This window comes from Natrix helvetica (genome assembly GCF_964273705.1).
Source record: "Natrix helvetica genome assembly, chromosome: 3".
Lineage (NCBI taxonomy): Eukaryota > Metazoa > Chordata > Lepidosauria > Squamata > Natricidae > Natrix > Natrix helvetica.
In genome coordinates, this window is record NC_138549.1 from 137,439,292 (window position 1) to 137,453,934 (window position 14,643).

The following is a 14,643-nucleotide window of genomic DNA, read 5'->3' on the forward strand; positions in this document are numbered from 1 at the left end:
CTTATAGATTGAAAAATATGGTAAATACTAGGCCTTTTTTTGATAAAGTTGTATAAGTATCCATTTTGGTGGAAGATGCATAGCAGTTTCTTTGTCTGTTCTTGGTTACTACAGTTGTTCGTTCATCTAAACACTATTCTTACACAGCTCCTTTTGTGGGAGTTTGGGTTGTTACTTTAATAGTGGAGCACTTAGTGTTACTACTCACTTAGTGTAAGTAGTTTTTTGGTTAGTAAGCAGTTTTTTGATATTACTGCTTCCAATGGTACACTCATTTCCATTGTAACTGAAGCTATCTGTCTTGCTCCTGGATGTCATCTTATACCTTCCACTTTTTTCAACATGAAAGCTGGATGGATAACCTGGGTCAGTCGCGCTCTCTCAGCCCAAATCATTTCACAGGGTGGTTTTTGTGGGAGGAGGAAGGAGTATTAAATAGCCACACTTGGAATATTGCATCCAGTTTTGGTCGCCATGATGTAAAAAAGATGTGGAGACTCTAGACAGAGTGCAGAGAAGAGCAACAAAGATTATGAGGGGATTGGAGGCTAAAACATATGAAGAACGGTTGCAGGAACTGGGTATGTCTAGTCTGATGAAAAGGAGGACTAGGGGAGACATGATAGCAGTGTTCCAGTATCTCAGGGGCTGCCACAAAGAAAAGTCACACTATTAAAAGCAACTTAGAACTAAGGAGAAATTTCCTGACAGTTAAAACAATCAATCAATGGAACAACTTGCCTCCAGAAGTTGTGAATGCTCCAACACTGAAAGTCTTTAAGATGATGTTGGATAGCCATTTGTCTGAAGCGATGTAGGGTTTCCTGCCTAAGCAGGGGGTTGGACTAGAAGACCTTCAAGGTTCCCTTCCAACTCTTATTCTAGCATACTGTGGTTCTTGACCTGCATATAACTTTCTCATGTGGTCAATGAGTTCTGAAATTTCCATTAATTTTTTTAAGGAAGAAGAATCTAAAATTCACCTATACTACAAAATGCAATTTAGAAAAGGAAAAAATAAGAGTAAGTGGAACATGTTTTCTTTTTCTTTTTTGACAGAAATGTAGATTTCTGCCATTCTACAATACCAGCAAAATATTTTTTGAGTTTCCAAAATATTTTTTGAGTTTCCAAACATTTAGCTAAAGGTCTGTGACTGACCACAAGACTTGGGATGCTTTACTGAACAGTCTAAGGATCTGACCAGGCTAAAATGTACTGTAATTATTCAATGATCTCCAGGTGTTTTGAAGGTAGACTAGTCATTTGAGAAGGATTCACCTTGTAATAGTTACAGGTTCTGGTAATTATGAATTATCCACATTTCACAATACAAAGTAGGGGATGTTGTTTCTGACCCAATTACTGAACAAACACGCTAAAGAAATATTTATATATATTTAGAGGAAAAACAGTGTTTGCTTAAACACATTCAAAAATTATTACATTACAATGGAATTAGACTTAGTACTTTGACAATATGTCAACCTTTAACATTTAGTGGTCTGGAAATCCAGAAAGTAAGTTCATGAAATACCATACAATGGAAGCATGGCCTTTTTTTAAAATCCACACAGCATCTATTGTCCCATATTAACTGTGGTATTCAGCTAATGAGACCTACAAATAAGCATAATTAAAAGTGAAATCAGGTGTTACAGCAAATATTACAGCATTCTTAAAATAAGTCACTTTGTTATCCAAATAAACATAAATTGAGAGAATATCAGCTCCAGAAGTTAAGAATTATTTTTAGCTGCCTCTGAATTACCAGAATTTTGACTTCAATGTTTTATCTTGCCATTCATTCTTGTTTTGTCCATGGAAAATAAATCCTAACCATGTCTAGGTGCTATCATATATTATGATAGATAAGTAACGTACTAGCAATACACAATGCTATTTTATGCACACATAAAAAAGATCGAATTTTAAAAGTCTCTCTAGGGAAGTTTGACTCCTGATGGCTATACGGCAATAGTATGAAAGTGGGTGAAAGGAGAATGGCTGGTTGGATTTTTTGTCTAAATAGTCTTGTGATTCTAATTCCATTCAACCCTGCTTAAGCTTTACTAAAATCAGCCAAAATTGGCAAATTGCTGTCACTTGCTGTGATTGGGAATTTCTATTTGTACATTTATTTCCAGGAATTCAAATTTATTAGGCAACAAAGGCACTTTTGTTTTCAAACAATCCAAATGTATCTTACCAAAGTTTAGAGATCAATATAGGTTTTTTTTAAAATCACAGACAGCAGGTAACATAAGAAATTGACCATAAGATTCAGTGGATCAATTACATTTTCATATTGGCCCAAATATTTCTGAAACACTATATTAAACATTCTGAAACATTAAACAAGACAATCCATACATGACACAGCAGGCAACTTACAGAAGCCATTTATACTGTGAAGGAAACCATTTCCTTTAAAAAGGACCAATATTTTGTCTAAATTTGCATATTATTTATCCTGCTGTATCAGACATATCCTTTTAGTAATGTAAAATGTTTAAAAATATTAAGCAGATTAAACACTGTAATCTGGTTTTCTGTTCAACAGTCCAGTAAATCTAATATGTATGGCACCTACAACAAATTATTAGTGTAATTTTAACATCATTATTATAATCACTTAGAAGAAAAACAAGGACCTTTAACGGGAAGCCCAGCTTGCAATATTTTTTTTTCATATCTAAGTTTTAATGTTATGAGCAGAGCAAACAAAAAACCAGCTTGTTTTGGAAAAAGCTTCTTCAGATTTACATGAATCAGTGAGATTCTTTTCTAAAATAACAACAAAGATATTCCTGATCAGCTGAGGAACGTGGTTGTAAAAGTTATTTTAAAACACTACTTTTTAAATCTGCAACCAACAGACACTATCAGCATGTACCATGCTCTTAATCAAGACTATGCACTTATTTTAGTTATACATCTGTTCATGATAATTTGTGAGCAACAATTCTATATAAATAATCTGTGTGCTTGCTTTCTTAAATTTCCTAATATAGATAGTCCTCGACTTACAACCATTCATTTAGTGACTGGTTGTGACTGTTTAAAGTTACACCGGCACTGAAAAAAGTGACTTTATGCCTCTCTTAACTGCCTTGCTTAGCAATAGAAATTTGGGGCTCAATTGTGGCTATAAGTCAAGGACTATGCGTACATGAGATTTAGGCTTCATATTTGTCACTGCTGTGTTTTTTCAAATGTTCTCCACTGAATTCATTTTTTACTTAGCACTACAGAAAAAGACAAACAGTGATCTGGAGAAGGTTAGCCACTACAACATCCTCTGCATATAATACAGGTTAGCCACTACAACATCCTCAGGTTGTAGTGGCTAGGTTAGCCACTACAACATCCTCTGCATATAATACAAATGTACGGTAAGTGGAGGAAATTTCAAGAATTAAAGAAGACAAGAATTACAAATGTTACCAACTTTTAGTTAAATGTTTTTTACACACTGAAGCAAACTGGTGTTTGTAAATTGCTTGTCACCCAAATTAGCTGATTTTACCTATTTCATTCTACAAACTGCTTAATTAACCTATGTCTCATTTGTGATGAAACATCATTTAATACAAGTGAACCTCAGATGGAAAAATTACCAATATATTACTATGTGCTTCTCAGATTCATTGACAAACATGCAAAACACAGAGTGAAAAATGACATTTTATATTCAGGCTCCTGTAATTACAATTTCCAAACTGCAAATGCTGATCAAGAAGTGTGATTTCTCAATAATTCTTTTAAGCCCAACAATTTGTTGTACTTCTATTTAGGCAGTCCCATGTTCTGCAGTAGTACTCCTGTAATTTACACAACTTACATAAATTAAGCAAAACTCCCTATCTTTACCAGTGAATATGTCATATATCTACCACAGAACAAAGGAATAACACTAAAAAAACTGAATGCTGTGTAGCATTGAGCAACATGCAAAGGGACTTTAAACAGTATCAATTTATTGCTCAGATGACATCAGTTTCTCCAGAAAATGAGCTCTGTTTTGCTTGGTTTAATACTAACACATTAGCCAGCAGTAAAGCATATGAACACATTATTGTTTGGTTCTATGTAATGCTGTATGAAATTAGCTTCAGATCAAGTATACCTGAAATGATCCATTAAGTTATATATTTAGGAAATAATATGCCAACTTTCTTACTTGGTGATTAGACAGTTTGGATTAAGTTGGATAGTAGTTTTCTATCCAACTTAGAATGTATGCAGTAAAATGGCAATATTGTAAACCAGTAAACCACTTAATGACCACAAACTCAATTTCTATTGAAGTCATTTCTGTGCTTCAATAAACATAACCACATCAATCAGATATGCAAAACAGTCACACAGACAGCTTTTATATCACCTCACATCATTTTAAGCATCTACTTTCAATGAAGGCAGTTCACTTGAAAGTGAGATGATACACATACATGGGATTCAGGACCAGATTTTGGATATGTCATATAAATAGTAATCCAAACCAACTACTGCTCAGCATTAGAGAGAGGAAAACTCACAGCTCCTTTTCTTTTATGATAGAGGCATGGAGGCTATTGAGGAATCCAGCTCCATATTTTGTAAGGATAAATGTACAGTATTGGTTTAATCCTACTATTAAGCAGCAGGAAAATTAAATTCACCCTCTACTCCTCTAGTTTCATTTTGCCCTAGCTCTTCACCTCTAGTTTCACTGCACAGCAGTAGCCTGGAGAGAGCTTTCAAAACAAATAATGCCAACGAAGTTGATTCCCTAAATACATTTCTTCACTAGTAAGACTAAAGACACTGTGCTTTGCAAAGGTATCAAAGGAGTAAATAAGTTTAACTAAAAATAGAAGTGCAGAAATAGCTGGGATAAAACAGATTTTTTTTTCTACACAAACTTCAGGCAGCCATGTATTATGACTGATAATGGAGTAACAGCTGTTGACAGTATCCACAGCTAATAAGTGGTCCTGATGAAAACACCAGTACCTTCAAGCACAAGGTAAATGGAATGTATTATATTTAAAACCGGAAAATAGCAATTGACTGCTATTTCCTCAGGAGAATCTTAATCTCAAAGTGCTTTTCAGCCAATGATGCGAGGAACTCTGACAACAAAGAGCAGGGCTAGTAATTATCTTCTGTTCCATATACAGTTCATTGGGAAGCCCAAATAAAAGGGTAAGACAATAAAGTCAAGCATACATAACACTGGGTTAATACGGACCAATGAACTGAGTCAGTTTTAAACATTCAGGATGGGTCAGCTAGGAACCAGAGTTACAACCAGCATGATAAGGCTTAAGGTCTAGTTTGCCTTTGTAAAGAGGCACTTGATAATCAAATAATTTTACTTTTGTTATAAAAAGGCCAGAATTAAAGAGGTTAGACTACATGTGATTAACCTAATGTACAATAGGAATATTTAAGTACATAGTATAGGAAATATTATCCTGGTTTAAAATGGTGTACAGGAAATCAAGCATAATGTTACCATACAATGCTATGCAATGGTTTTTTCGGAATAGCATGATCACAATTCATTCCAGCCTTCTTTCCAGAAAATGAGATGTTATTTCTTTCAAGGCATTTGGCCTTTATAGTTCCTATATAATAAGTTTCTCTGTCTGAACCTACCCAAGAAAAGAAAATGAAATATCCCACACAAAACATATGAGATCTTCTTTGCATGCTCAACTGAGCAAAGAGGTAGATGTTCAGAAACAGTATCTTCTGGTGCTGATAGAATGTTTTAGCATTGATCAATTGGCAACTTGCATGATACTGGCCAAGGCATCATCATGAAATGCAACACAGTGGAATTAAGATTCAACTTTGAACTTGGATGGATGATTCAAAGGCAGCTGAAATAGATAAATGTGTTTGGTTAGTTCTGTTCTATTAGACATAAAATATTATTAGCACAGATTTGTCTCAGAATGTCTCTCCAAAATCCAAGACCTACACATTTAATTCTGATTTCCAGACACTGAATTGGTGCATGACAATATAAAGTACAGGCAACTGAATTTCCAGAGGCCAGTAGGCTTACAAGCACACATGTCTTATCATCAGGAGAATTCTATCCAAACTGCTAGAACTTTCCTGTTTATAAAATATAATGCAGAGACTTGGTACCAATTGCATCAACTTCACTTGATCTGCAACATAATAAAGCAATATTCTTTACCAGTAATGATGAGAGTAGCAAGTACTTTTTGCTAAATCCTTTAATGTAAATGAGCTTTGTAGAGGCATATCCAGGATCCTACCAGTTTGATGATAGAAAAGGACATACAATACATTTCAAATTGTCTTCAAAATATCTAATAGTTCAAAAATGTTATATCATACCTCAGTGTTTCTCAATGTTGGTGACTTTAAGATCTGCAACTCCCAGAATCTGCTGGTTGTGGAATTCTGGAGCCGAAGTCCACAGATCTTAAAGTTACCACAGTTGAGAAACACTGTTGTACCATATTTGTCAAACATAAGCCATCAACTAGTCTAATCCTACCTCATCACATCACAAGACACGACAACCCCATGCAGCCTTGATTCCCATCTTCATTACTGTTGAGCCTTTTCATTCGATACTGACGGATTTCTCTAACCAATGTATAAAAAGCATCTTCAACACCCTGAAAAGTTGAGAAACGTATGGTAGTAAGCAAGTAAATTATTTCCTATACTTTATTCATCCTGAAAAACTCTGTGCTGAATTTAATGTTCTTCATTAAAGAATCCGCCTCTATTTTTAAAGAACTAGGATTTTGCATCCCAAACATAAACTGTTTCTTACACAGCTATTCACAATTAAAAGTAAAGAAAACCAAATGCATAATAACTTATTAAGTAAAATAAAATATTTAGGGAAATGGACTGCACTTCTTCAAAATCCAGGTACTAGATTAGTAATTAATATAAATATGCAAACAGGACTAGAGAGTGTGGCTCTTAGAAATTAAAAACTGAAATAGCCTACAAGATGGCTACTCCTACCCATAGATTGTAATGTTATGTCTTCCTTCTCAATCAGATTTGTCCATATACCTAACAATAACTCTAGCTATTTTCTTAAGATACGAGCAGAAATATAAGAATTTATTACCTGTCTTGTTTTGGCAGATGTCTCAATGAATGGAATGCCATAGCTCTTTGCTACTTCGTGAGCCTGTTTGGTGTCTACTGTTCTTGTTGGTAAATCACATTTGTTTCCCACTAATACCATTGGTACATCTTCTGAGTCTTTCACTCTTTTAATTTGCTCTCTAGGGAAAGATACAATAGGAAAAAAGAAAATGAATCTTTCTTGGGAAAGATATGATGGGATATGTTAATGTGAGAGTGAACACATACTTTCTGTGCTTTTTTCTGACACTGTTTCTGCTGTCACTGATGAACAGCCCAATCAAGATAAAATTGATACCTGCCTCTGACTAATGAAAAGACTTGCAATCCTGAGGGAATTATTCTGCCAAATGAATACCCTCTGTTGAGGGAATTAAATCCAATATTATATTGCATTATTTTCTCGATAAAAGGGGATAGAAATGAAATCAAATTTACTTGCTACTATGCTAGTAAAACACTGAGGTTGAAAAGATATCCTTATGGTTAACTTCATATATATATTTTCTAATCCAACCCCTGGGCTGGCGCCTATTCTAAACCGGACTGCACAAACAATGGGCAAGTGCAAGCACAAAGCTCCACTTGCACGAGTGGCGGGAAAGCGCACATGCACGCTCCACTCAGGGTGAAATAGAGCTTTGAATGTGAGCATTCTCCGCTTGCATGAGTGGAACTTTGTGCATGAACACAAGTGTCTACCGCTTACAAGAGGAGGTTCATGCGTGAGTGCAGAATGGAGTTTCATGCGTGCAGCTTGCGCACAAAGCTCCATTAGCACGAGCGGAGCATGTACAAACCCACTTGTACCAATGCAGCTGTGCACATGTACGTGCGCTTACCACTCACATGCCCCCACCTATGCCAGGTCACCAAGGTTGGGGACCTAATCCATTCAGAAACCAGATGTTCTTAATCTACCCCAACTAATATCTGCTACATTGTCAAAGTTGCATTTGGCACCGATATTCAATATTAAGTAAAATATCTTAGCAGTCACTAATCATTGCCTGACTAATCATCTCGCTTTTAAAACTATGATGGCTAGTGGACAATGTACCACTCGATCTTATCTCTTGTCACTGATAAGGAGAACTTACCTGTAAAGATTTATATCTGCAAATGATTTGCTGTTGTTAATGGCAAACACACAAAGAAAGCCTTCCCCAGTTCTCATATATTGGTCCCTCATGGCACTATATTCCTCCTGTCCTGCTGTATCCAGAATGTCTAGCAAACAAGTCTCTCCATCAATAACAACTTGTTTGCGGTAAGAATCCTATGGAAAATCAATGCAGTTTCAAAAGTAAACATGCAATCATTCAATGTTAATGAGCAAAACTATTCTTGAAATTATAAAAGGGTAGAGAAGCATAATATCTTAAATTTTAATAAATCAGTAATCTAATTAAACATCATATTCATATTTAATTTCCCCCCATTATGGTTTTTTTTACATCACCTCAGCTTCTTTTGACTTATAATATCAAAACTTAATATGGCTCTCTGTTTGATTGTTCATCCTTACTTTGATCCTACAATATCTTCTGCTGCATGCTTCCTTAACAAGTCTCTTCCAATTAATTTTTCAAGGCAGTGAAAATAAATATCAGAGACCAGTGATTGACAGCAAAAAGTGTTAAAACAAAACGTTTAAGTACCAAGGACAGCTTCCATAAACAGAATCAAAAGGACATAAACACATTTAGTATGCTAATCTCAAAGCCTTACCTCAATAGTAGGATCATATTCATCTACGAAGTGATTCTGGATAAGCTGGATGGTCAGGGCACTTTTCCCAACACCCCCAGCTCCTACTACCACCAGTTTGTACTCAGTCATTGCCTTCCTCAGGACCCTAATGGTAACACAAATATATATTATTCTATGTACAAATCACCCTCCATTAAAATAGCCCATGTAACAAGAATGTATACTGCCTTGAAAGAGGCAGAAAAGAAGTGGCATATAAATTTGATAAATAAAATATACTTCAACGTTACATTTTAAAAAAAAGTAATTAGGAACAATATAATTAGGAAAATAAAACACAATTGACTTATCCCATCATATTAGTAACAATGACCACTTTATCACAAGTATAAACAATTTTAGCAATCATCACCTTCTCTTAAAATACAACAAAAATCTCAGCTCAGCTCTTATTTTCTTAATCTCTTATCTTTGCAGTTTGTATTATTCTCTCTCTTCATTGGCACCGGCACATTTCTTGGATAGACTAGACTAAAAAAAGGATTAATCTACATATCCAGATCTTCCATTCTTTTAGGACAAATATGGAAAATACAGTCTACAGGCTGTATTGTAGCACCCCCAAATTATCCCATCAAGATTCAATGAAAAATGATTTATTTACAGGGATGCAGGATTTTTGTTTTATAGAATTATGCAAAAGAATGGAAGCAAAAAGCTTCAACCAAAAAGAAAAACAAAGAAAAATAAGGATCACATTGTTAATGGATTGTCCATTGCTAATGTGGATGTTTAAAAGTTTAGAATGCAGCACAGCCTCAGGACAACATGCCACAAATTTCATGAAGAAGTTAGAAGTACCTTGTCACTTCCTGGGCAGATCCTGCAAGTAGGATTTTAAAAAAATGTGTCCCAAATGCCCAAACTTGAATCAATTCAAGCAATGATCAATATCAAAAGCTGCTTTTGATATTTTGACACATGCTTCCTATAAATCTCCTGGCAATTAAATTCCTATTAGGATAACCATTTCAGCAGTAAATCCAGGGCTGTGATCCTATCCCATTTCCTCAAGATGTTCCAGAGTTCTCCAAATGGGGGCAGCACTTGTCCTAAATTTCTGCGACAGCTTCTTTTTGTTTATGTATGTATACACCATCACCTTATTCAAGATTTTGTCTCTCTTCATCAAAGTCATCCATCTATTCAATCCAGTCAATCCCATCTTCTTTAACTAGGTACTACCACTTATGAATTTCTCTCTCTCTCTCTCTCTCTCTCTCTCTCTCTCTCTCTCTCTCTCTCTCTCTCTCTCTCTCTCTCCCTCCCTCCCTCCCTCCCTCCCTCTCTCTCCCTCTCCCTCCCTCTCTCTATCACCTAGCTTTAAATTCAGATCCGAAGTTCAGGAAAATAAATTATCCTCTTTCTACCGGAGCTACTCAGACTGTCATTAACTATATCAAGTCACTTTTACATAAAACTCTCAACCAAAACAATTTTGCTTTTCAAGACTGCATCTGCAAAATTTTAATATGCATCCAAGGAGGAAAAATATTTTTGACATTTGAGGTAACCTAAACACAGAAAGCTAACATGAACAATTGATCTGAACCCAATTCTTAACCGTAAGAGATACCAAATACGTTGCTAGCCTTCCTCCTAAATATGTATGTAAATGAGTAGCGTACTTTGTATTGAACCTAAGATATTATAACATAACTTCTACACCGCCCATCTCACCAAAGTGACTCTGGGCAGTATACACATATCAGGTTGCACCGATGGCAAAAGGATTCAAATTCATATTCTGCGAAGAAAGAAATTTTTTCAGCAGCCTTGTGTAAATTATCAATCTCATATACATTGTAGGATTGTCACCCAGTCAGGAAATCCCGTTTCCTTAATAAGACAAGGAACTTTAAAAGGCAAACCGTATTTTACCTTAGGGCTGTCTGTCAACCTAGCCACAATGGCTTGTAAAACCACAGCTTATTATTGAGAATCATGTCAGCTACAGTTTGCTCTATAAACCATTGTTAAATGAAGGCTGATGTCGTGGTGTGAATTAAACAGAGCACAAGCCAGCCTTACCGACCAGCTCCTGGTAGCTGCTAAGGCTGCGCTAAGCCCTCAAGGTCCCAGTCAGGGAATAATGACCCTCGCAGGACCACCACCACCCCTTCTGCTTGCCCCACCCTCCCCTGGCAGCTGAATTGAACGTCCTGCCCTCAGAGGCAGGAAAGGCTCTCCTGAAGGGGCGTCAAGCCCATCGGGCATCGTCGAGGACGGGGAGACGGGATTCGAGCGGGAGCAACGGACACACCCAACTCTGGGGATAGCAAATACCTTCCAAGGCAGCGCCTCTCAACAGCGGGTGGGGATCGACGAGAGACCGCGGTCTCTCCTTACCGGGGTGCGCCGTTTCCACGCTTCCTCCCACCCCAGACTTGGAGAGAAAGGACTTCAAAGAGAGGACCCCCCCCCCCCGCTTCCACCCTCCCTGCCCAACGGCTGGCAAGTTAAGTATGAACCTCCACTTACTTCACTTCCAGGCTTCGCGGTCGCTGGAACGCCCTTCCGACGTAGCACAGCGCTGACGTCATCAACCGGCGCCGAACGTCTCGAAAGAGAGCTGTGCATACTGGAGTCTGGCTTTGGTTCCATAAAGGCAGCATCGTCGCCTCTGGTCTGAAGCAATTCACTGACTATACGAAGGCTTAGGACTCGCTCTCCAAACTGGAGAGGTTAGGGGTATATTCCTGAGAACAGCGTTAGAAAATTTTTTTGTTTCTGGTCTCCGGTTAGAGGTTCCTCTGCTGTCTTCCAGGAACGTATAGCAGAGTTCCCCAGGCTGCTCCACCTGCCTGGCTAGAATGCCCAACTGGCCGGAACATCAGATTTGGAGGTACAATGCAAAGATTATGGAGTCATCTTACTGTGGATCAGTCCGTTGCCCATGAAACTCTGAATTCAATAAAGTCCGAGGAGTGTGTTCTGAGTGTGTAAATGCACCCCACGTACGTCGGAGCTCATGGGATTTGGGCAATAGCGTGTTCGTTTGCCGGATAGTGTTACAGTTCTTAGGTTGTAAAGAAAAGTGTGATGATGCCTGAGTTAAACTAGGTATTGCTTGTGCTTGTAGTGTACTGGCCGAAAGGTGGCGAAAATGACTGGTAATATTTCCTTTTCTTTAGCACGGAATATTCCATATAGCAGACAGGTACAACTAAGGCCAGTAGTCTAGGCTATGCAGTGTGCTATGCAATGAAGGTTAGTGGCAACCCATCTGGTGAAGATTATGGCACATGGAAAATTGAACCGTGGAATCTGAAAAGATGAAATGGTAGAAAAAGAATGAGCAAATGAAATGAAAATGGATCAATTATGTGCTTAGGAAACGAAATGAAAATAATATACTATGGTATGATCTTGTAGTCCTGCCCTATTTATTCAATCCATATGCAGAATATATATTGAGAGAATCTAGATTGAAAGATGAATGTGATTTTAAGATTTGAGAAACATCAGTAACCTGCTTTATTCTGATGACAATGGTCTGGTCCCTAAAAATGCTAATGATCTGCAAGCTCTAATAATAAAAGTCAAGGAGCACAGTGAAAAGTGGGACTAAGAGTAGATTCAAGAAAATGAATGTCTGCAGCAACCAACTTTAGAATTAACAATGAGGATACTAAAGTGGTGGATTGCATCTCTTTTTTGGGATAAGCTATTAACACTTAAGGATCTATCAGTCATGAAATACACTAGACTATTCCTTGGTAGCATAACAATGAATTCGTGCAAAGATACTCTATAGCTGTGTCTATAGCTACGAAGACCAGAATTGTGCAGGGAATGATTTTCCTATGACACTCTGAAAGTTGGGCTTTCAACAAGAGAATAATTACTGATATTTTTGAACAGTAGAAAATACTCCTGAGAACAGCATGGCTAGCCAAGAAAACAAATTGAGGAGTATCAAACATATTAAGCCATTAGGCACAAATGGGGTTAAAATTATAAGAACTTTGGAGTCGTTATTCAAAGACTTACCTCTCTGGGGAAATCCATAATATTGGAAAAGGCGGCAAGAAAGAGAGGACAACCAGGAGGATGGATGGACTCAGTTACAAGTAGCAATGGGTGCACCATTTGAAGACCTGAAGGACCAGGCTGTTGACAGATCCTTTTGGAGAATATCTATATGGTTACTAAGAATTAGCATCAACTTGATGGCACATTAAATAAATCAAATCAATTGGAATGATACTAATGTTGAAGATGAAATTGAAATAAATGATTTCAATACTAATCTTTCTTGTACCAATAATGAAAAGGAACTCATAAATATTGAAAATTGTGATGCTGTAATTGAAGATGATAATGGAATAGTTGTGTAGTTTATCTAATATATGTGTAAAAACTTTATCCTATGCCGTGATTTGAAAAAAGTGTTTTTTTGCACTAAAAGAAAGATGGTATCAGGCCCCCAAACCAAGAAAGATATATGATTATTCCAAGCAATTCCTTTATTGTTCCACACCTAGACAGAATCTTGCCAAACTGCAGCACTCCATTATTTACATCAGGCGATATCTGAGAACTATTATGGAGGGGCTGTTTTTATCCTCTTTCTCACCAAATATATGGACTGAGCGGTCTTAATCCTCTGGACTGCATCTTAATAATCTTGTAATATCCATACTGTTAGGAATGTAACCCTAGTCTTGGCTTGGCAATGTGTATAAGTCATGATTGTAACAAATGTATATTTTCCTTTAAATGCTAGAGAGATGTAATTGGATGCTAACTGCTTTAAGCAGCCATATAAGGAGGAACTATTACCGTCGTCTCCCCCCCCCCCCCCATAGCTACTGATTGCTCCTGACTGTTACTGTATGAGCTTTGTATTAGAGAGAAGACCGTGTATTGGATGATGGCTAATCTGTAACTAAGTTACCTGTCTACATGGTGAATTGTGAGTTGAGCAACTGTAACTTCAACGAGATGAAAATAGACTGTATATACTTCAAGACAGTCTGATAGTCTGTTTGGAGACTATCCTATTTTTGTTACGCAAGTAAAGCTATTCTTTGTTTTACCTTTGGTGGCTGTGAGTGACTATTCAATGGCTTATTCATTACTACATTCCGCTGCTGAACTCTAGTCTCCTAACGGAGATAGACTTAACACATACTACTACATTCCATCACAATTAGGGTATATAGAAAAGGATATATGTAAAAATTATAGCTGGATTTGTTTGTTATATATGTATATAAAGGACAATGTTATATAAAGGACAATGATCAATATTTGGAAAGATTAATTTTGCTTTATTTCATGTGGTATGCAGTTTAGGGGCTTTTTCCCCTTCAGGTCATGGAGAAATGTGTGATTGAGTGTGTATAACACTAACAAGGCTTGAATTTCGGAATGTTTTCTGTAATTCAACAGTGAATAGGGAGGAAAACAGGTATGTTTTGTTGGTTGTGTACGAGTAGTCTTTGTGCAAGGACCACTTGTTTAGTGACCAGTTATAGCCGTGCTAAATGAGATTTAGGATTGGTCCTCACGCTTGCCACCATCGCCGGATCCTTGCAGTTGCGTGTTCATAATACAGGTGCTTGACAACCTGCTTGCAATTACATTGCAGCATTCCAGGTATGTGATCACCATTTGCAGCCCTCACTGCCTGTTTCCAACAAAGATGATGTTACAGACCCTTTCAGTTAAAGACTTTCAAGGTCAACAGGGAAGCTGGCAAGAAGTTCCAAATGGTGATTGTGT

At 37.1% G+C, this 14,643-nt stretch overlaps 1 protein-coding gene across 3 annotated transcripts; it reads right to left on the minus strand.

The window, feature by feature from the left end:
• Positions 1-3,956: 3,956 nt before the first annotated feature.
• Positions 3,957-13,776, minus strand: NRAS (NRAS proto-oncogene, GTPase). Of its 3 annotated transcripts, none has more exons than XM_081947506.1 (6): positions 11,395-13,776; positions 8,872-8,998; positions 8,241-8,419; positions 7,121-7,280; positions 6,527-6,650; positions 3,957-5,873 (listed from the first exon to the last, which is right to left on the minus strand). In XM_081947506.1, the coding sequence occupies exons 1-5, from the start codon at positions 11,526-11,528 to the stop codon at positions 6,531-6,533; spliced, it is 720 nt and encodes a 239-aa protein (XP_081803632.1). In that variant the 5' UTR covers positions 11,529-13,776; the 3' UTR covers positions 3,957-5,873; positions 6,527-6,530. The 3 variants fall into 3 exon arrangements, with proteins under 3 accessions (XP_081803632.1, XP_081803633.1, XP_081803634.1); XM_081947507.1 differs by lacking the exon at positions 11,395-13,776 and adding an exon at positions 11,200-11,338; XM_081947508.1 differs by lacking the exon at positions 11,395-13,776 and adding an exon at positions 11,263-11,281.
• Between the last annotated feature and the right edge of the window lie 867 nt (positions 13,777-14,643).